The sequence below is a fragment of the Arabidopsis thaliana genome, chromosome 3 (genome assembly GCF_000001735.4).
Source record: "Arabidopsis thaliana chromosome 3, partial sequence".
Taxonomy (NCBI): Eukaryota; Viridiplantae; Streptophyta; class Magnoliopsida; order Brassicales; family Brassicaceae; genus Arabidopsis; species Arabidopsis thaliana.
Genome location: NC_003074.8, coordinates 3,991,091 through 4,011,765, shown reverse-complemented (window position 1 = coordinate 4,011,765; position 20,675 = coordinate 3,991,091). Strand labels below are relative to the sequence as shown.

At 39.0% G+C, this 20,675-nt stretch overlaps 6 protein-coding genes and 1 non-coding gene across 10 annotated transcripts; 6 read left to right on the top strand and 1 right to left on the bottom strand.

Annotated features, from left to right (window-relative positions):
• Positions 1-90: 90 nt before the first annotated feature.
• AT3G12620 (Protein phosphatase 2C family protein) lies at positions 91-2,496 on the top strand. 2 transcript variants are annotated; one of them, NM_112097.5, is made up of 5 exons: positions 91-577; positions 666-1,097; positions 1,187-1,554; positions 1,705-1,941; positions 2,029-2,496. In NM_112097.5, exons 2-5 carry the CDS (start codon positions 773-775, stop codon positions 2,254-2,256), a joined length of 1,158 nt encoding a protein of 385 aa, NP_187868.2. In that variant the 5' UTR covers positions 91-577; positions 666-772; the 3' UTR covers positions 2,257-2,496. The 2 variants fall into 2 exon arrangements, with proteins under 2 accessions (NP_187868.2, NP_001030682.1); NM_001035605.2 differs by having other exon boundaries at positions 91-1,097.
• A 1,251-nt stretch (positions 2,497-3,747) lies between these two features.
• DRT100 (Leucine-rich repeat (LRR) family protein) lies at positions 3,748-5,420 on the top strand. The gene has a single exon (NM_112096.3). The coding sequence runs from the start codon at positions 3,987-3,989 to the stop codon at positions 5,103-5,105; it is 1,119 nt and encodes a 372-aa protein (NP_187867.1). The 5' UTR covers positions 3,748-3,986; the 3' UTR covers positions 5,106-5,420.
• A 15-nt stretch (positions 5,421-5,435) lies between these two features.
• NUDT16 (nudix hydrolase homolog 16) lies at positions 5,436-7,297 on the bottom strand. 2 transcript variants are annotated; one of them, NM_001084673.1, is made up of 5 exons: positions 7,082-7,179; positions 6,887-6,921; positions 6,296-6,410; positions 6,136-6,219; positions 5,568-6,043 (listed from the first exon to the last, which is right to left on the bottom strand). In NM_001084673.1, the coding sequence occupies exons 1-5, from the start codon at positions 7,088-7,090 to the stop codon at positions 5,771-5,773; spliced, it is 516 nt and encodes a 171-aa protein (NP_001078142.1). In that variant the 5' UTR covers positions 7,091-7,179; the 3' UTR covers positions 5,568-5,770. The 2 variants fall into 2 exon arrangements, with proteins under 2 accessions (NP_566428.1, NP_001078142.1); NM_112095.4 differs by having other exon boundaries at positions 5,436-6,043; positions 6,887-7,297.
• A 597-nt stretch (positions 7,298-7,894) lies between these two features.
• Positions 7,895-16,101, top strand: AT3G12590 (uncharacterized protein). 2 transcript variants are annotated; one of them, NM_001338002.1, is made up of 17 exons: positions 7,895-8,333; positions 8,671-8,906; positions 9,351-9,401; positions 9,685-10,173; positions 10,352-10,609; positions 11,145-11,210; positions 11,629-11,808; positions 11,937-11,988; positions 12,073-12,357; positions 12,442-12,552; positions 12,760-12,957; positions 13,073-13,348; positions 13,468-14,085; positions 14,283-14,743; positions 14,841-14,901; positions 15,012-15,080; positions 15,219-16,056. In NM_001338002.1, exons 2-17 carry the CDS (start codon positions 8,869-8,871, stop codon positions 15,291-15,293), a joined length of 3,288 nt encoding a protein of 1,095 aa, NP_001326784.1. In that variant the 5' UTR covers positions 7,895-8,333; positions 8,671-8,868; the 3' UTR covers positions 15,294-16,056. The 2 variants fall into 2 exon arrangements, with proteins under 2 accessions (NP_001326784.1, NP_187865.6); NM_112094.7 differs by having other exon boundaries at positions 7,927-8,333; positions 8,827-8,906; positions 15,219-16,101.
• Positions 16,095-17,426, top strand: AT3G12587 (Oligosaccaryltransferase). Its single transcript, NM_001125145.2, has 2 exons — positions 16,095-16,328; positions 17,067-17,426. Exon 2 carries the CDS (start codon positions 17,067-17,069, stop codon positions 17,178-17,180), a length of 114 nt encoding a protein of 37 aa, NP_001118617.1. The 5' UTR covers positions 16,095-16,328; the 3' UTR covers positions 17,181-17,426.
• AT3G12585 lies at positions 16,597-16,669 on the top strand. The gene has a single exon. It is a non-coding gene; the product is annotated as a tRNA-Arg (tRNA).
• A 453-nt stretch (positions 17,427-17,879) lies between the features above and the next one.
• Positions 17,880-20,649, top strand: HSP70 (heat shock protein 70). Its single transcript, NM_112093.3, has 2 exons — positions 17,880-18,290; positions 18,541-20,649. The coding sequence occupies exons 1-2, from the start codon at positions 18,077-18,079 to the stop codon at positions 20,277-20,279; spliced, it is 1,953 nt and encodes a 650-aa protein (NP_187864.1). The 5' UTR covers positions 17,880-18,076; the 3' UTR covers positions 20,280-20,649.
• The last annotated feature ends 26 nt before the right edge of the window (positions 20,650-20,675 follow it).

Sequence of the window (20,675 nt, the reverse complement as noted above, 5' to 3'; positions counted from 1 at the left end):
GTCAAATGAACTAACCATAATTCAACTAGCAGTGGAAAACTTCAAATTTGTTCCTTCAATCAATCGGCTGATGAATCATCAGTATCATTGGACAAAACTAGGAATTGGTGATCAGGTGATACTTTTGATATTTGCATATATTTGATTTCATTCAGATTATGGAAAATGTAAATAAAAATCTATTTATTATAGTAATATTTTAATAAAATTAGTAATCTTGAAAAATGGAGAAACGTAGCTAACTATGGGAGAAAAAGCTGCCTAAAACGTCGGGTTGTTTCTGAGGTCAATGCCTAAACAGCTAAACTCGAAAACCAAATGACAACAAAAAAGCATCAAAAAAAAAAGAAAAAAAAAAAGAGAGAAAAATAAGAGAAATCGAACCCCCAAATAAGGAATTCTGACAGAGTCGCCTGCTAGATTTGTTTTCTTTCTCTCTCGTCATCTCTCTTCCTCTCTGTAATCCCAACCGGAGTTACGATTCCTTCTTATCGTAACTCCTGCTTCCGATCTCGATCCAATTTTCACTTTTGTTTTGTCCGAACGGTAAATCATTTCGCGGCTTTTTTTTTTTAAGGTAATTGATCTCGATCCTTGAAGAAAATTCGTAATTGTATATGCGCGACAAATGTGTATTGATGCATTCGTATTGGTGTATTGTTTAGGGAAGGAGGAATAAGCAAATTTTGATTTGATTCCGTTTTTTTGGGGGTGTTAGTGATCTTTTAGATGAAGTAAAGAAATTTTGATTATTGAGGGGATTATGTGAGTTATGGTATCATCGGCAACTATATTGCGGATGGTAGCACCATGTTGGAGGCGACCTTCTGTTAAAGGAGATCATTCTACTAGAGACGCTAATGGTCGATGTGATGGTCTTCTTTGGTATAAAGATTCTGGTAACCATGTTGCTGGAGAGTTCTCTATGTCTGTTATTCAAGCTAATAATCTTCTCGAAGATCATAGCAAGCTTGAGTCTGGACCTGTTAGTATGTTTGATTCTGGTCCTCAAGCTACTTTTGTTGGTGTTTATGATGGTCATGGTGGTCCTGAAGCTGCCCGTTTCGTTAATAAACACCTCTTCGACAACATCAGGAGTACGTTGTTTCCTTCTTTTTTGTTATATTTGATATGTGTGTGTTTGGGACTATCTATGTTCTAAGTTGGTGACATTTTCTGATTGCAGAGTTTACATCAGAGAATCATGGAATGTCTGCCAATGTTATAACTAAAGCGTTTTTAGCTACGGAAGAAGATTTTCTTTCTCTTGTCCGGCGGCAGTGGCAGATTAAACCACAGATTGCTTCTGTTGGAGCTTGTTGTCTGGTAGGGATCATATGTAGTGGATTGTTGTATATTGCAAACGCTGGAGATTCTCGGGTTGTGCTAGGAAGACTGGAAAAAGCGTTTAAAATTGTCAAGGCCGTTCAGTTATCGTCTGAGCATAATGCAAGTCTTGAATCTGTGAGAGAGGAGTTGCGCTCGTTGCATCCAAATGATCCTCAGATTGTGGTCTTGAAGCACAAAGTTTGGCGTGTCAAAGGTATTATACAGGTAAAAATACTTTCACGGTAATGCGAGTTGCTGACTTCTAGACTCTTTTCTTGCAAGTAGCTTGACTGTGAAAGATACAACTAAGTAAGCCCTATGCATGTATAAGAAGAGGATTTTTCGCTAGATATAACCCGTGGCTGGTTCTTGAAGGTTTCACGGTCGATTGGTGATGCATACTTAAAGAAAGCAGAATTCAACCGGGAACCATTGTTGGCAAAGTTCAGGGTCCCTGAGGTTTTCCATAAGCCCATCCTTAGAGCAGAGCCGGCAATTACAGTACACAAAATCCATCCAGAAGATCAGTTTCTTATATTTGCATCAGACGGCTTGTGGGAGCACTTGTCCAATCAAGAAGCTGTTGACATTGTGAACACATGCCCGCGCAATGTAAGATTGCCACTTGCTCTTTCTTACTCTCTCTCGTTTTATGTGCAAATAGATAGAAAGATTGATTGAGAACATGTGGGTATGCAGGGGATTGCAAGGAAGCTCATAAAAACAGCTCTAAGAGAGGCAGCAAAGAAGAGAGAGATGAGATATTCGGATCTAAAAAAGATCGATAGAGGAGTGCGGAGACATTTTCATGATGATATAACAGTCATAGTTGTGTTTCTTGATTCACATCTCGTCAGTCGCAGTACCTCACGCCGACCTCTCCTCTCCATCTCAGGTGGTGGTGATTTAGCTGGACCTTCTACTTGACTCTACTCTCACCACATCTATATATATCTTATATATACATTATCCACTATATATAAAAACACATTGCAAAACGCAATTCAAGTTCCTTCTTTTTTTTTTTCTCTATATATAAAAATTTCCTCTTAACTCTGTTTTTTATTCATCCCAAAAAAAAATGAAGAGTTGAAATCCAATGTATAGGTCTTTTGGCAAACTGAGTTTATTATGGATAATATAAAGAGATATCACTTGTTGGAAAGATTTCTACTACTGACTACCTCCATCTACCACTTTTTGCTTATGTTGTCATTTTTAGTGTATATACAAAAACATAAGCGAATGTGTAATTGATGCAGTAGAGACCGATACTGCTACAAGTTCGTCTTTTATGTCAAAGACAAAACAACATTGCTTTTCATGGCCTAAGAATTCAAAAGATCTTGTCAGTCACAAATTAAAGTTACCTTAAATATAATTGACTACAGTTCTCAGTAAAAAAATCATCCGACTATAGTTCCAAAATATTTAGAATAGTTATCTAAAAGACCTTGAAAGATCACGAATAATTCACGCAATAGTAAATCGAAATGAAAACAAAATAATCTAATGATCCATATGTTCGCACATGCATTTCATCGAATTTGAATTCATTTGGAGATATGGCGACAAAACTAACATTTTACAAATGGATTACTGTATATTGTTGTTATGATTGAAATTATGTTTTGGTTATGAGCAAGGACATGGAAATTTTTTACTAATACTAAAATAAATAAATAAAGACAGCTCCAGGAAATGGGATCTTGACCCCTGAGCATGTGATGGGCGTTGAATCATGTCCTAACCAAGACAACGCGACTGAAAATCATAAATGCTGGAATAAGCTCTAATGATTTTGATCATAATATTATTTCTTCAACAAGATTATATGTGAATTAGTTAGAAACAAATGTTATATGTCAAATATTATAATTAAACTAATTAAATCAAATGTAAGGATTTTTAACAACGATACGTTTGGGATAAGAAATTAGGGAAGGAAAACAAAAAAATCAAAGTTTGGACTTTGGACAGAGAGATGCTTAGTTAAATGCTTCTGTAGTTCTGTAGTAGGACCACATGAGTCACATGTAAAAGTATTTATGGAGGACCAACCATATTTGGTTTATTAAATGCTGTCTCTAATAATTGGTAAATTATCAATCATAATTAGTCATACTAAGCTTTTATTGATGTGAAGTTTTGGCGTTTCAGTAAACTTGAAATCATAATCATTGCTGTAATATGGCAAAAAAAACTTAGGAAATAGCAAGTCCATGCTCCATAATCCGTGCATTATTGATCATAGAGCTATGTATAAATACGTCTAAGAATATGCATTACTTCAATGTCCATGTAAATTATCTCTTTGCATTAGTTAAATGTCCATGAAAATCAAAACATATATCCTTACCGTTGAAACAAATCAACATGATTAACTTATATATTGCCGGATCATGGTTGGATACTCGATTAATCAAATATTTTTTTAAAAAGTAAAACTGACATACACACATGATACTCATCTTTAGTACAATAGATTAAAGGGTATAAGAATACATTCGTAAGATAATATATAGAACAATAGTAGTAACATGCACATGCCCATGATACCATGCACATGCAAATGTCTCTCTCTCCTTTTCTACGTTTCTATATAATCCAAAGACTCATTACACAACACCACTCTATATCAAACATTTCTTTTAAAAATGAGAAAGTTGTTGGCATCGCCGTTTAGTTCATTACTCGCCGTCGTTTTCATTTCCGTCATCTCCGTCGTCAGATGCTGCTCTCCTAAAGATCAGACGGCTCTCAATGCTTTCAAGTCGTCACTGAGCGAACCAAACCTCGGTATCTTCAACACTTGGTCTGAAAACACTGATTGTTGCAAGGAATGGTACGGTATCAGCTGCGATCCTGATTCGGGTCGGGTCACTGATATTTCTCTCCGGGGAGAATCTGAAGACGCCATTTTCCAAAAGGCAGGCCGGTCCGGTTATATGTCCGGTTCGATTGATCCAGCAGTTTGTGACTTAACCGCACTCACTTCCCTCGTTCTCGCCGACTGGAAAGGAATCACCGGAGAGATTCCTCCGTGCATTACTTCCCTAGCTTCGCTCCGTATCCTCGATCTCGCCGGCAACAAGATCACCGGGGAGATTCCCGCGGAAATCGGCAAACTCTCGAAACTCGCTGTTTTAAACCTCGCCGAGAATCAAATGTCCGGCGAGATTCCGGCGTCACTGACGTCACTCATCGAGTTGAAGCATCTTGAATTGACGGAAAATGGAATCACCGGCGTGATCCCGGCCGATTTCGGATCGTTGAAGATGTTGAGCAGAGTTTTACTGGGCCGTAACGAACTAACCGGGTCAATTCCAGAGTCGATCTCGGGTATGGAACGGTTAGCGGATCTGGATCTATCCAAAAACCATATCGAAGGTCCGATACCCGAATGGATGGGTAACATGAAGGTACTCTCACTTTTGAATCTCGATTGCAATTCGTTAACCGGTCCAATCCCCGGTTCGCTTCTTAGCAATTCCGGTTTAGATGTTGCCAATTTGAGCCGAAATGCGTTGGAAGGAACTATACCCGACGTTTTCGGGTCAAAAACGTATTTAGTTTCGCTTGATCTGTCACACAATAGTCTATCGGGTCGGATCCCGGATTCGTTGTCGTCAGCTAAGTTTGTGGGACATTTGGATATTAGCCATAACAAGCTTTGTGGGCGTATTCCAACGGGTTTTCCTTTTGATCACCTTGAAGCTACGTCGTTTAGTGACAACCAATGTCTCTGCGGTGGCCCTTTGACGACGTCATGTTAATAACAAGGATATGGTTTCTGGTTTTACTGAACCGGGTTATTCTTTTTGCTGTTGCTCTTGTTCGTTGTATCAAACTTGTGATATTTTGCTTTTCATTTCTTCGTCTTTCAGATTTTAGTTTCTAAAGCTAAGATATGTTACTGGCAACGGACAGGTACACCGATCCAATATGGTTTGCGGTCTATGTACAATGAATCCGGATGTAAAATCAAAAGCAATGTTATAGAATTTAATTTCAAGATCTAGAAATGGCCATGACTTCACATTCCGACACAATGCCCATACCATTCTGATTCTCACAAATTTTCTTAAGGATAGCAAAGTTATATATGAGATATGAATCATGTTAATACCGCTTAATAGAAATATGAAAACTGAGTTTACAAACAAATAATTTCTTTCACAAGAAAGATAACATTTTCTCAACCCACTATTATAAATCGCTATTGTCAAGGCTCAAGAGCTGTCATTTTCCATAATTATTGAAAATGGTGAAGACAGCTATGTGAAAATAGGGCAATAATTGAACTTTAAATCTTCGAAACTATTACGTTTCGCAGTCACAAGAGATTATCCATGCATAAGACTTCAAAAACAAAAACAAAAAGGTAAAAACAAAATCGAAAGGAATGAAACCAACGCTCAGAGGTTTATGCACATTTGCTTCAATGTTCACCAGTTATCTCCTCTCCTTTAACCATCTTCTCCTTATGCCATTTACAGAATCCTTCCACCAATGCGTCCTTCATCCAAGGGTGCCTGCAACTCTCTACCGCTTCTTCAATTGTCAGCCATTTACGTGTTCTCGTCTCATGTTCCGGCCACGTCGCTAGCTCTTCTTTCACATACAACGCGTACATTGCCGCTTTACATAAACCTTCTGGGCTAAACTCATCTTGGTGTGATTTGCTCTTGAACTCATAATTCCCCAAAAAATCCTGCAAAGTTCCAAAATTTTCGACATTCTCAGCACCAGGCTTAAACAAATAACAAAGGGCTGCACTTACACGGTATGCGTGAAGGGTTTTACCATAAGAATCCCACGGACTCCTGCTTCTTCCACTGCTTCCCTCGCTGCAGCCTCCCTGACTGTCTCATCATTCTCCCATCCTCCCTATATGAATCATCGGATATGTTACTTTGTTTCCAAACAAAGGCAAAAGCAAGAAGAAACAGCGTTTGCTTTGTACCTTGGGAAACAAAAGTCCAGGTCCACTAGACGAGCTGATCATCAACACTTGAATCACTTTCCCAGATTCAGAATTACCATCTTTGTCAGAATTTACATACCTAAACGGAATACACCTATAAATGCCCGACATTGAACTTGTTAAGCAAGGTCCATCATCTCCAAAAAACAAAATTAAAGAGACATGGTCATCAACCAAGATCAGATACAATCAAAACAAGTCTAAACATGTCAAAATCCTCTTTTCAAAACATGACTCTAAAACAAAAAAATCTTCAAACATGATTCGATAAGGTGACGTGACTCTTGTTTTGCAATTACAGACATAACACCTCAACACAAAAAAATGCCCAATTAATCACGAAGCAGATAACAAAATAAATCAAAGCAATCACTTCAATACAGGGATACGTAGAGATCCATGAAAACAAATTCCCAACAGTTACACCCATTATAATCAATCGCATCCACAATTTTCGAATAAAGGAGAAAGATTCACATTACATAAACCAAAACGTCAGCTTCAAAGAGGCGATACAAACGCAGACATAATAAAAAGAAAAAGGAACAAGGATGGATAAAAAAACGGTACCCGGCGACGAGACGAGAGCCATCCTCGTACCGCTGCTGGAGACGACCCGTACGCGCGACCAAATCACACATGACAGAAATAAACAAAAATATCTTTAGAGTAGGAGATTCGATTAGTTGGCCATCAAGATGAAAAAACACCCAGCTTGGAGACAATCCTAACGCCTCTTCTAGATACCCACAAATACGATTCTACCTCTACCATTGCTTGATTCCAACGGTCTAGAAGCGATTGCCCGATCAATCTGATCTGACGGCTGGGGTTAGATCTAGGGTTTGGGTGTGTCTGTCTATAGCTATTTAGGATCAAAGACGCAGATACAGATTTGTATTTATTTTTTTTGGTTGTTGGGTGGGTCAACAAAGAACAGAGAAGACGAAAAACAAAATGTAATAATAAATTTTCTTTTATTCGGGCCATTGGGGGAAGGAGCAAACCGTGAGCGTGATGAACGGATCGGCACAGTCAGCATGTCACGTGGGTTATGGGACATCTTATTGGGCCCATTCTTTTGTTTTTCGGTTTAATGGGCCCACTTTTAATATTGGTTCGTGAGCTTATCAAGACTCAAACATTTTTTTTTAGGCATTTCAAGTGATACATCTAACAACCAATCTTAACGAGTTTCGGATATTTGAGATGAACTTTCTATTCTCCAAAGATTTTGTATTTACGTTAGCTCAGCTACTACTCTTACTCTATAGTCTATGGGCTAACATGCCATCCGAGCCATTAACTTTCAATCAACCGCTTACACCTTAATTTAACACCGTTACAGTCGAACAGTATTTTAGATTCTAGCATAAAATTCATTAGATACTGTATGAATTGACCAATTATAGTAGCACATACATGAATTTGTACGGTAGTATAATTCATGTCTGAATTGTAAGAGCAGAACATAATATTGTATGAATGAACCGTTTTCTCTCAAATCCAATTGTAACATAGGACAATCCCTACATGTTATGGACCTATATAGTACTAAATGAAGATATGATGCTGTATCTAGGAAATAATAGAACAAGGGGGATGAGATTGCAAAAAACATGTCTCCGTGATTTAGATTCCACCATGGGATTCAAAACGAAGAAGCTTTGACAGCTCATCTGATGTGTGATGTGAAGGACACAACGTTAGCCAGCAGCAACATTCCCCAAATCGAAAAAGTCTTTTACTCCTCCCAGCAATAGTGGCGCAGCTCCGGCGAGATTTGTGATTCATGTCTTCTACTTATAGCCCCGGTCAAAGCCCCGGAAGCTCCCGGTTGCTGCAGCTAGGCGCTGCCGGCTCTGCCTCGCGTCTTAGATCTTCTTCCTCCAAGAAGCCGCCTGAGCCACTTCGTCGAGCCGTTGCGGACTGCCTCTCATCCTCTCCTCCTCCGGTTAATTCGCACCATGGCGCGATCCCTTCCATGGCTCCCTCTGAAGCTCTCAGGAATCTCCGGGTGTGTAACACTTACGCTATGCTTGCTTTATTTTCCTTATTGTGAAATGGGATTATCTCTCGTCCATGTGTTTCCATTTTTGCGTTTAATTAGAGGTAAATTGATCATCTTCTATGATTGTGTAAAGAGAGGAATTGAGTATCTAGGGCTTTTGATTTCCATTGGTATATGAAGAGAGCAGTGTCTACATTTGCGCTTTCTTTGAGTAGTGTTGGCGTCGTGATTGATTTTTAGAGCTGAAAATTTTCTATTCTATCAGTACTATTAGTTTCCATGTTTTAGTTTTGTGAAGACCTTTGTGCTAATATCCCACACATTACTCCTTTTGTTCTAGTAGCCATTGCATTTGAAGCCTCATGTGGATAGAGAGATATGTGATGGAGAAGCCCGTTTTCATTATCTATTGTATTAGGACCTTGGTAGTTGACGGGACATATTTGATCTCCGTCTTTAGGGCATTGCATGAACTCACACAATCGCTTGATGATCACAGGATTATCTATCAGCCTCTGCCACGACTGACCTGGCCTACAACATGCTGTTAGAGCATACTATAGCAGAGAGAGATCGCAGGTAATTGATCCGTACTTCATATGTTTTTCATCATACTGTGAAGCTTTGACTCTTTTTTGAATCATAGTTTGGACTGGCTACATGTATTTTTGGTTCTTTGGTAACACTTGCAAGTCTGATAGTGAAACCTGTATTAACTATGAAGAATAATAATCAAAGGTATTTGTAGAATATATGATAATCTGAACAGATGTCTTAGGTAGAAGTGTGTGCCTGTGTGGGGAAGGACTCCTAGCAGAAAGCAAACAAAGTCGGAAAAGTCCCTTTATAGATATATCATCAGCCCAGGTTGACTATTAAAGTACTTGAGGGCTTATTGCTAGGTGGACATATTGTTGAATATAACCTGATTTAGCTAGGATGCAGATTGCTATAATCTAAATATTTCTCAAGTAGCACGGATTAAATATTAGTTGTTGCTAATGTTCAATCAATTTTCTGCAGCCCAGCTGTGGTTACGAGGTGTGTGGCTCTACTGAAACGGTATATCTTAAGGTAAAATTTCTAATTGAAGGATGTAACTTAATTGTTTTCATTTACTTCTTTGAACTAGCATCTCTTCACTTGTCAATGTCCTAAGTACGTCTGTCTCACGATAAGCATAATTTTGTGCTCTGTTTGTGGGGAACGCTAACATAATGGTTGTTCAAACCTAGAGATAAAATGTGCATTTTTTCTATATTTTGAGGTTTGTCTGTAATATGTATACATGTCTTCCGATGTTTTCCATGGATTACATCTTACATAATAATGATCCCAAGGTGTTCTTACACTACAGATATAAGCCTGGCGAGGAGACACTTCTGCAGGTCGATAAATTTTGCGTGAACCTGATTGCTGAGTGCGATGCTAGCTTGAAGCAAAAATCATTGCCTGTTTTATCAGCACCAGCGGGTGCTTCTCCTTTACCAGTGTCCAGTTTTGCTTCTGCAGCTCTGGTGAAATCATTGCATTATGTGCGTTCCCTTGTGGCTTTACATATCCCAAGGCGATCCTTTCAACCTGCAGCATTTGCAGGAGCTACTCTTGCGTCAAGACAGTTATTGCCATCTCTATCTTCTTTGTTGAGCAAATCATTCAATTCTCAATTAAGTCCAGCAAATGCCGCAGAATCTCCACAGAAAAAGGATGCTGCAAATCTGTCTGTTTCAAACTTGTCAAATATACAAGAAATTAATGCTATGGAAGACACTGAATACATATCGTCAGACTTGCTGAATTGGCGTTGGGTTGGGGAGCTACAGTTATCATCAGCTTCTTCTGAAAGGTACATTGTACATGATTTCGGTTCCTACAAATGTTCAAACGCATCTTTGCTTCCTTTCTTGACTGTACACTCCTGTACTTTCGTAAACAAACACTCATTCAATACATATCTTAAGCAATTCCTTCATTGCATGGCTATAGTACTTGACTATCGGTGAACATTTTCTCTGCATGCTTAGCGAACGCCCTGTTAATCTCCAAGACATGAACAATTGTAATCTTCTGGAAGTTGGTGCTGCTGGCCTGCTTGTAGGAGATATGGAAGCCAAAATGAAGGGTCAGCACTGGAAATATTTTGGTACCGCAGAGATGCCTTATTTAGAACAACTGCTGCAGCCAGCTTCAGTCACGATGATAACAAACTCAGCCTCAGCTCGCTCCCACTTGAGAGCAATTACAGCTTCCAAACGCACCAGGGCTGGCCCTCAGCAGATCTGGTATGTATTCTAGTGTGGTTTTCTGAAGTATTTTGCAAAGTGATGGCTTAGGATTATACTTGCCTTTTATGCCTTGTAAGTTTTATCATGGCTTTTTTTTAGCCACCAAGAAACTGGACTCCTAGATTTTGAATAAGTGTTAAACTTATAATTATTTCCTCTAGATCAGATGCCATCTGTTAATTGTGTTAAAGCAGTAGACGCAAAAAATATGGATTTCATTTTTTAACTAAGGGCAGTTTCTAAAATGGCACTGGGTGTTGGTGCATATAGCATCTTGTTCTTTTATGTTTTGGAAATTAGAAAAAAGCTGATGATCCCTTCTGCATTGTTAGAGACTGTTCTACCACTTATAGAATGTCATTTCCAGATTTTTCACATAAATGGTGCAATTTAGAATCGATACAGGGACTGCACTTTGAAATGATTGTACCTAATGAGAATGATCTTTTGTGCAAATTCTTATATTAAAGCATAAAAATCTATTTTGAAAGTTAATGTGAGTTCTTAAACTGAAGATTTGCATGATCTGCAGGGATGATTCCACTGTAAATACATTTCGTCCACGTGCCAGACCGCTTTTTCAGTATCGTCATTACAGGTATTGTTTTCTCCATTTCCTTAATGTCACTCATTTTTTTTTGGCTGTGTCTATCTTAATAGCTTTAATGTTTATAAGGTTTTACTTAATAGCTTGCAATACGATTGCCCTTTTGAACATTTACCATAATGCCTAATGCTAGCCTTTCTAAGTATCACATCGGTATGTAAACTGACAAAGAACTGCAATTGAATAAACTCCATACGACCTATATTTTATTTCACTCTAACTTATATAAGTGGTTTCAGTGGCTCTTCCACTATTGTGTATGTGGATGTTTAATCACCTCGTTTGCATAAATAACTGTATCTGTTGCGAGTGAAAGGGGATTCTCTGCATTGGAGCATCTTTCTGATGCACAATTTTAGCTTTGACCTTCATAACAACAAATCACTCTCCTTCCTGCATGATTTTGCAGTGAACAACAACCACTGCGCCTAAACCCTGCCGAGGTAGGTGAAGTGATCGCTGCTGTTTGTTCTGAGGCATCATCCACCCCTTCAAATCAAATGACTGTATCACCCCAATTAACGAGCAAGACTGGAAAGCCGTCGATGGATGTGGCTGTGAGCGTCCTAATTAAGCTTGTTATCGACATGTAAGCTCTTTGTTTTATAATATGTTATCTTATCTTATGTAGTATGTTAATTAAGATTTTTAATCATTCTTCCTTTATAACTGTTGACAAGCTTATGGCACAACCGTTTTGCAAAACCTGTTTTTTAGGTATGTATTGGACGCTAGAATTGCTGCTCCTCTTACTTTATCCATGCTCGAGGTGTGACTTTCGACACTCAGATATATTTTCATGATATTTATACTGCTACTAACTTTTCTAGCCATGCATGCAAATGTATTTCAGGAAATGCTATGCTCCACAAAAGCACCTTGTAGGATTCGTGTATTTGATTTAATTCTTAATTTAGGAGTTCATGCACAATTGTTAGAGCCAATGATAAGTGATAATGCGACTACCATTGAAGAAGATTATGCCCAAGAAACATATATCGACAATGAAAATAGGCTTCTGCTACAAGGGACAAGAACAAAAGACTTGCCTAAGATGTCAAGCACTTCTTCGGCTATTGAGAACTTTGAGTCTTGGATATTAAAAATCTTATTTGAAATACTTCTTCTCCTAGTTCAGGTGTTTTACTCTCTTCTTGCTTCTTTGCTTGACGTCTACACTAGACTTGTTTGGGATTTTATACCTTCAAAATTGTTTACGTAGGTTGAGGAAAAGGAAGAATGTGTTTGGGCCTCTGCCCTCAGCTGCTTGCTCTATTTTATCTGTGATAGAGGCAAAATACGGAGAAACCAGCTAAATGGTCTTGACATAAGGGTACGTTAGTATTACGAGGCTGAATATAATCTTTGCCCTCTGCTATGTGGATTATTCCTTCTTTAATTCTCCTCCTATTTTCATTTGGATCTGTCCTTTCTCTTTGTTTTTAGACCTTCGTAACTATGATTTCTGTTTCCAGCTGCATGTTACCATTTCTCAGCCAAGTTGTACTTGCTGATGAGCCAGTTACTTTCCTTGAATCAGGTTATAAAAGCTCTTCTGGGAACTAGCAAAAGGAATTCTTGGTCAGAAGTTGTTCATTCCAAGCTTATTTGTATCATGACGAATATGTTTTATCAATCTCCAGAACCAGAAGGCTCTAACAAAGCAATTTCAAGTGCCTCAAATTTTCTTATCGACCAGGTCGATCTGATTGGTGGTGTAGAATACATTTTCTTTGAGGTACTAAGAAAATATAGTTTATTAGACTGAATGATCTTTCTAAACATTATCCAAATAGACACTTCGATCCCCAATGGTTTTCTAGCATATTAAGGGATTCATTTTATTGGTACAGTACTCTTTGGCAACCACTAGAGAGGAAAGAAGAAATCTCTACTCGGTTTTATTTGACTATGTGCTGCATCAAATTAATGAGGCATGCTCATCTGCTGGTCTTTCTGAGTACACTGATGATGAGATTCAACCTTTGGCTGTTCGGCTTGCTCTTGCTGATGCACCTGAAGCTTTCTACATTTCTGTTAAGCTTGGTGTTGAAGGCATAGGAGAAATCCTGCGAAGATCAATTGCTGCAGCATTGTCTGGGTTCAGCAACAGCGAACGACTTAACCAGGTAGGTTTAAACTTGTAGAATATGTTGCAAATGATCTTCTGAGGATATCTGGAAAAAAAAACTTAAATTGCTTGTCAGTCAAAGCTCTTTTCCAACTCTTTAATTTTTCCTTCTTGCAGCTTTTGGCAAATATAACAGAAAAGTTTGACACAATAATAGGTTCGTTTACTCACCTGGACAAAGAGTTCCTGCATCTCAAACAGATTACCAAATCTTCCAAGTTCATGGAAAGCATTTTAGATTTAAGAAACGATATAAGCATGTCCGTGAATCTAGCTTGGGCTACTTTGCACTCTCTTCTTCATTCAGAAAGGACCACATACCGTCAAAATGGGTATATCTGGTTGGGGGATCTTCTGATTGCAGAAATTAGTGAAGAGAGCGGTGGAAGTATATGGCTGAGCATAAAAGATCTGCAACAAAAGATTGCCCATTGTGGTACCTCAGACTCTCTGGTTACTTCTGATGTACCTATTTCCATACATCTCCTATGTGGACTCTTGAAGTCAAGGAACAGTGTTATCAGATGGGGTTTCCTATTTATTCTGGAGAGGCTACTTATGCGCTCCAAGTTCTTACTAGACGAGAATGAGACCCAACGATCAACTGGTGGAGTTGCTACTCAGGACCATAAAGACAAACGACTAGAGAAAGCAAATGCTGTTATAGACATAATGAGCAGTGCTTTGTCTTTGATGGCACAAATAAATGAAACTGACCGGATTAACATCTTAAAGGTACATTCCTTAGAACCTTTCTGTTTGTCAAATATCCTACCAAAAGCCACTCTAAAGCTTGCTGATATATATAGTAACTGCTGTTCTATATGTCGAATAATTGGCGTAGAAGATAACTCTGTCTATACCTCTTATTGGAATTTTCACCCAGATGAAGTTAAATTTCACTTGTGTCTTTCTCTGTTGTTTCCAAGCAGATGTGTGACATTCTTTTCTCGCAATTGTGCTTGAAAGTTTTGTCTACTGACGAGGATGCAGTCCCCAATTCTGCGGATAGGAATAGCAAATTTGATACTTCTCATCGTAACAGCTATAAAGAAAGTGTGGATGAAGGTGACACCAAGCCTCGGTACAATAACGTCTCTGTTTCAACGTGTGAGACAGCGTCAATGGCAGCGATGCTTCTTCGTGGACAGGCCATTGTTCCTATGCAGCTGGTTGCGCGTGTGCCAGCAGCTTTGTTTTATTGGCCACTGATTCAACTAGCAGGTGCAGCAACTGACAACATTGCACTTGGTGTCGCCGTTGGAAGCAAAGGTAGAGGAAATATTCCAGGGGCAACCTCTGATATTCGAGCCACCCTGCTATTACTTCTGATTGGTAAATGCACCGCCGATACAGTTGCTTTTCAAGAAGTTGGCGGAGAGGAGTTCTTTAGGTAATTGATTGACTTTTCCATGCTTCCAAACCATAGATGATTTATGATTTATCTGTGCAACATGTTTCATGGCATTAACCTATGTTTATCTATGCAGGGAACTCCTGGATGATACTGATTCAAGGGTGGCTTATTACTCTTCAGCATTTCTTCTGAAGGCAAGAGGATTTTTCAAATTCACCATTTTGATTTTGGAAAGACATCATTGAAAGAATAATAAGTTTCCAAATATTTTTTGGCTCACCGGTTAAAATTTGGATTATTTCAGAGGATGATGACGGAGGAACCAGAGAAATACCAAAACATGCTTCAGAAGCTTGTCTTTAAGGCTCAGCAGGTATTGCTATCGTCATAATTCAGGGTGTAGATGCGTAGAACCGGAAATATCAAAGAGAACCTCAAAATCAAAGAGCTTTCTTTGTTTTGTTTCATGTATAATAATGATCCACATTGATTGTATTCTTGTTTTGTGCAGAGCAATAATGAGAAACTGCTAGAGAATCCATATCTGCAGATGTGTGGTATACTTCAGCTATCAAACGAGCTCTGAACTCGCGGCTCTCATAAGCCTCCAGTTTCTTATATATGGCTTATGTAAGTTCATCAGTTTCAGAGAATCTTAGAGAGTTACTTTAGCACCACCCTAATTATCCGCTTCCTGCCGTGAAAAGAGATGGAAGAGAATTTAGTGAAAGAAAATGACAATTCATAGAATACTGGACTCGTAGCTGAAAGTAGCAAGCAGGGGAGTCGGCAAGTCAAAATTCAGATATGGCTACGTGTGTGACATCACTTTGGCTATCTTGCACTCTTGTGATATTAAATCCTTCCTGAATTTTGGTTGAGATCTGAAGGTTCTGAAGAAAGGTGTTGATAGTAAAGAGTTGCCGAAGGGATCAACAGAAATGTGAAATAACTCGGTCCCGCCTTCTCCTTTTTCTGCGGGAATGGTGCGGCTTTAAGGAACTTACAGAAACAGTGGGTTGGTTTCTGATAATTGCCGGCATGTCATTTTTTGGGCTAACAAACTGAAGCTTTTTTTTCTCTTAGCTGTGTGTGTAAAACAAATCATGAACCTAGGCTGCAGCTCTAGAAATTTTATTTTTCTTGGAGCTCTGCTTTTGTACAGTCAGGAACAAAACCAATTAGGAGGATTGTGTTGTGTAGAGAACTAGAGATAGAGGCTTTGGGCCTTTTGGGTGTCGAATGTTTTGCTTTTAAAATGGTTATGTGATTAGTGTGACTGAACCTAACCGGTGCGTTTGTAATATAAATTCTTGTCATTATTTTGGCTGCCACTATCTGATCTGAGAAGCCACAAGGAGTTGAAGTTTACAGTTGTTAAAATCAATTTGACAAACAAAAAATCAAGAGAGAAACATACAATTACCAATTTGATCCACAGATAAATCAATTGTTAAAAAGTAATTAAATACTACTATTGGGCCAGGCCTGCAAAATAAAGACCCTCAGACATCGAAACCCTGAGAGTGAGATCCAATACTTGTTCTGTTCTGCAAATCGCTTCTGGTCCCTGGAGTCTGGAGATCTCATCCTTTCCCACCGATTCCGTCCCGATAAAACGGTAAATCTCGCTCAATTTTAAAACTATGTATATATATGCATTTCTTCTTGAGTGATCTTCTGATTCGACGACAAGTGTGTTTGATTTATGATCTGGTTAGTCTTAGACTCTTAGCTGTTCTTCTCGCGATAGAGATTGTCTCTGTGGCGGCCATCTGTGTGTGATGGTCCTTTGAATCCGTCTCTGTCGACGAGAACTGCCAAATTCTCTTGTCGGATTGTGTCACGTTTTAGGTTTTTACATAAATTCTCAACTTGTTCTCCAATGTGATCCCATAGCGGAGTGGATATCGCGTTAGACTCCGAATCTAAAGGTCGTGGGTTCGATTCCCACTGGGATCATCCCATTTTTTTGGTCTTTTTTTTTGTTGGTTATTAATTATTACTATCAATCCGTTCTTTTAGCAGTGATCAAGCGAATTTAGGTCTGGCTCTGCCTCTGGCTCTAGTTGAGTTTAGGGAGCTGCTCCTTGTTGTTTGCCATTATGGTTTCTCTACTTTGGAGTCAACTTTGCAATGTTACCCTTGTAGTCTCTTCTGTGGACTTTGTATTTGGTGAAATTGAAAAGTTTAGTAGAAATCTGGCTGCGCCAAAGATGATAGAGACTCTAATGGGATCCTTATTCGAACATTTTGCTGAACTGATTAGATACAATAAGGCAACACTGATTCCATTACTGTTAGTCTGTTACTACAAAAAGAATTGTTGCTCAAGTATTGTTTGTGTTGGTTGGTGCAGATGATCGATGATCAGGACTTGGGGTTTATTGCCAACTTTCTTGGCATCTTCATCTTCGCATTGGTAATTGCTTATCACTACGTAACTGCTGATCCCAAATACGAAGCCACTTGAGTGATGATATTTTAGAATGATGTAAGGCTTTTTAGTTTATACTAGTATTATCTGTGTTTCAAACTGAGAAGAGATAATAACAGTCTTTGTTGAGATGATAATGTTTTCAAGATGTTCCTAATCCATTTCACATCTTCTCAATTTTATATGCATGTGCATATATATGTTCCCTCCAATTATGTTGTTCGAATGTTTGATGAAACTTTGAATTTTTTTCTTTAAGCAAAAAAAAATCTCAAACACCAAAGCGAGGAGTCATTCTAGTTCAGTTTTGAGTCATTCTAGTTATTTTTACAAAGTTTTGAGTCAAATTGGGTAAATTTTTTGGTTATTTTGGTCATAAAAATAACTAGATTATCTCTTATATCTTATGAGTTAATTTGGTAAATAAACCATTTATTTGGGTCAAACTATTTTTTTCCCCATATATATATCCAATCAATAATAAATTCATAATATATTTCATTAACGCGATTGAAATACTAGTAATTAATTGAGGACTAAAGAAAAAGTAATTTCCTTTTTATCTTTAAAATGTGCAAAAAAAACAAAAATGTTAATTGGGTGATGAAATAACTTGTTTTCAAAACGGGAGTTACTATTTGACAATTTAAAAAAGACCCATCTCGAAGGAGCTAGAAGCGATAACAAAATAAAAAGGAAACAATAGTAATTAGATGGCGCAAAAATAAGATCCAACGGCTGAGATCTTTACTCGTGAACGTTCTCGAAAGCTCTTTGCCGACCCACTCTTCATTCATATATAAACAAACACCTCTCTGCCTTCTCTTCCTCACACAATCATAAACACAACAACACTCACAAATTCTCTTAAAGCTCACAGACGAATTCTTTCTATTTTTAATCTTTCCGGCGAACAATTCTGATCTCTAATAATGGCGGGTAAAGGTGAAGGTCCAGCTATCGGTATCGATCTCGGTACAACCTACTCTTGCGTCGGTGTTTGGCAACATGACCGCGTCGAAATCATCGCCAACGATCAAGGCAACCGCACCACTCCTTCCTACGTTGCTTTCACTGACAGCGAGCGTCTCATCGGGGATGCTGCCAAGAATCAAGTCGCCATGAACCCTACCAACACCGTCTTCGGTAAACATCTCACTTCCTTCTCATCTTACTTACTATATCTGCTTTGCTTCCTGCATGTGATTAAGTTTGTGTAGATCGGTCCATAGTGATTTTGGTTTATGAATCGGTTATTCAATTTTGGTTATATCGAAACAGAGCCGGTTTAGTGTGTCAAGCAGATAGAAATCTGTTAGAGTTTATTAGTGTTCTCTATGTTGTTGTTAATTAGGAGGAAGTAAGTATTAAACTTGTTGTTGTGTTTTTTTTGCAGATGCTAAGCGTCTAATCGGAAGAAGATACAGTGATCCCTCTGTTCAAGCGGATAAGAGTCACTGGCCTTTTAAGGTTGTTTCCGGTCCAGGTGAGAAGCCTATGATTGTGGTTAACCACAAGGGAGAGGAGAAACAGTTCTCTGCTGAGGAAATCTCGTCGATGGTTCTTATTAAGATGCGGGAGATTGCAGAAGCTTTCCTTGGTTCTCCTGTTAAGAACGCTGTCGTTACAGTTCCTGCTTATTTCAACGACTCTCAGCGTCAAGCGACTAAGGACGCTGGAGTTATCTCTGGTCTCAACGTGATGCGTATCATCAATGAGCCAACTGCTGCTGCTATTGCTTACGGTCTTGACAAGAAGGCGTCGAGTGTTGGCGAGAAGAATGTTTTGATCTTTGATTTGGGAGGTGGTACTTTTGATGTGTCTTTGCTTACGATTGAGGAAGGTATCTTTGAAGTCAAGGCAACTGCTGGTGACACGCATCTTGGTGGTGAGGACTTCGACAACAGGATGGTTAATCATTTTGTTCAGGAGTTTAAGAGGAAGAACAAGAAGGATATTACTGGGAACCCGAGAGCTTTGAGGAGGCTTAGGACAGCTTGTGAGCGGGCGAAGAGAACTCTTTCTTCGACTGCTCAGACGACTATAGAGATTGACTCTCTTTTTGAGGGTATTGATTTCTACACTACCATCACTCGTGCTAGGTTCGAGGAGCTCAACATGGATTTGTTTAGGAAGTGTATGGAGCCAGTGGAGAAGTGTTTGAGGGATGCTAAGATGGACAAGAGCAGTGTTCATGATGTTGTTCTTGTTGGTGGCTCTACAAGGATTCCCAAAGTGCAGCAGCTTTTGCAAGACTTCTTCAATGGGAAAGAGCTCTGTAAAAGCATTAACCCGGACGAGGCTGTTGCTTACGGAGCAGCTGTGCAAGCTGCAATCTTGAGCGGTGAAGGGAATGAGAAGGTCCAGGACTTGTTACTTCTTGATGTCACTCCTCTGTCCTTGGGTTTGGAAACTGCCGGTGGTGTTATGACTGTTTTGATTCCGAGGAACACCACAATTCCGACCAAGAAAGAGCAGATATTCTCTACCTATTCAGACAACCAGCCCGGTGTACTGATCCAGGTCTACGAAGGAGAGAGGGCACGAACAAAGGACAACAACCTTTTGGGAAAGTTCGAGCTCAGTGGTATACCACCTGCTCCACGAGGTGTACCGCAGATTACTGTCTGTTTCGACATCGACGCCAATGGTATCCTGAATGTGTCGGCTGAGGACAAGACGACTGGTCAGAAGAACAAGATCACAATCACAAACGACAAGGGAAGGTTATCAAAGGAAGAGATCGAGAAGATGGTACAAGAGGCAGAGAAGTACAAGGCTGAGGATGAAGAACACAAGAAGAAGGTGGATGCAAAGAACGCTCTCGAGAACTATGCATACAACATGAGGAACACGATCAAGGACGAGAAGATCGCATCTAAGCTTGACGCAGCTGACAAGAAGAAGATTGAGGATGCAATCGACCAAGCTATTGAATGGTTAGATGGGAATCAACTGGCTGAGGCAGATGAGTTCGAGGATAAGATGAAGGAGCTCGAGTCTCTTTGCAACCCTATTATTGCAAGAATGTACCAAGGAGCTGGGCCTGATATGGGTGGTGCAGGAGGAATGGATGACGACACACCTGCTGGTGGTAGCGGCGGTGCTGGCCCAAAGATTGAAGAAGTTGATTAAGCCTTTTGGCTTTTGTTTACTCTGTTTGCTTGAGATTCTAGTTGGTTTCTTGTTCTTAGTTTTATCTTTCTATGTCACTCTGAAACTGGTGTGTGATCATTTTGATGCTTTAAGAATTTAGCTTTACCGTTTTTAAAACTCGCTCTGACCTATGAAAGACGACTGGGCATAATACTCTACACGAAATATAGTAGACAAAGTGAAAGAAGTTAAGTTCATGGTTTAAGGAATATGATCTTAGCACTTTGATTTTATAATTAACCATCCAATATGAATCCAAGATCTCTTGTTATACATATTAAAGAAAATTTTCTTCTTATTTCAATATAGTTTATCTGAAAAACCGTACAAATTGTAGTGGGATTCCATATTCTATATATGAGATGTAAGATTTCA

What these genes read in the sequence shown, in the direction of transcription:
- AT3G12620 (NM_112097.5), top strand. Translation starts at nt 773, where the DNA reads ATGGTATCATCGGCAACTATATTGCGGATGGTAGCACCATGTTGGAGG. An exon ending in CCTCTTCGACAACATCAGGA is followed by an intron (nt 1,098 to 1,186) that starts GTACGTTGTTTC and finishes TTCTGATTGCAG; the next exon opens with AGTTTACATCAGAGAATCAT. An exon ending in GTGTCAAAGGTATTATACAG is followed by an intron (nt 1,555 to 1,704) that starts GTAAAAATACTT and finishes TGGTTCTTGAAG; the next exon opens with GTTTCACGGTCGATTGGTGA.
- DRT100 (NM_112096.3), top strand. Translation starts at nt 3,987, where the DNA reads ATGAGAAAGTTGTTGGCATCGCCGTTTAGTTCATTACTCGCCGTCGTT.
- NUDT16 (NM_112095.4), bottom strand. Translation starts at nt 6,957, where the DNA reads ATGTGTGATTTGGTCGCGCGTACGGGTCGTCTCCAGCAGCGGTACGAG. An exon ending in GGCTCTCGTCTCGTCGCCGG is followed by an intron (nt 6,411 to 6,886) that starts GTACCGTTTTTT and finishes GGGCATTTATAG; the next exon opens with GTGTATTCCGTTTAGGTATG. An exon ending in GAGTCCGTGGGATTCTTATG is followed by an intron (nt 6,044 to 6,135) that starts GTAAAACCCTTC and finishes GGAACTTTGCAG; the next exon opens with GATTTTTTGGGGAATTATGA.
- AT3G12590 (NM_112094.7), top strand. Translation starts at nt 8,109, where the DNA reads ATGTCTTCTACTTATAGCCCCGGTCAAAGCCCCGGAAGCTCCCGGTTG. An exon ending in AAGCTCTCAGGAATCTCCGG is followed by an intron (nt 8,334 to 8,826) that starts GTGTGTAACACT and finishes TGATGATCACAG; the next exon opens with GATTATCTATCAGCCTCTGC. An exon ending in ACAGCGAACGACTTAACCAG is followed by an intron (nt 13,349 to 13,467) that starts GTAGGTTTAAAC and finishes TCCTTCTTGCAG; the next exon opens with CTTTTGGCAAATATAACAGA.
- AT3G12587 (NM_001125145.2), top strand. Translation starts at nt 17,067, where the DNA reads ATGATCGATGATCAGGACTTGGGGTTTATTGCCAACTTTCTTGGCATC.
- HSP70 (NM_112093.3), top strand. Translation starts at nt 18,077, where the DNA reads ATGGCGGGTAAAGGTGAAGGTCCAGCTATCGGTATCGATCTCGGTACA. An exon ending in CCCTACCAACACCGTCTTCG is followed by an intron (nt 18,291 to 18,540) that starts GTAAACATCTCA and finishes TTTTTTTTGCAG; the next exon opens with ATGCTAAGCGTCTAATCGGA.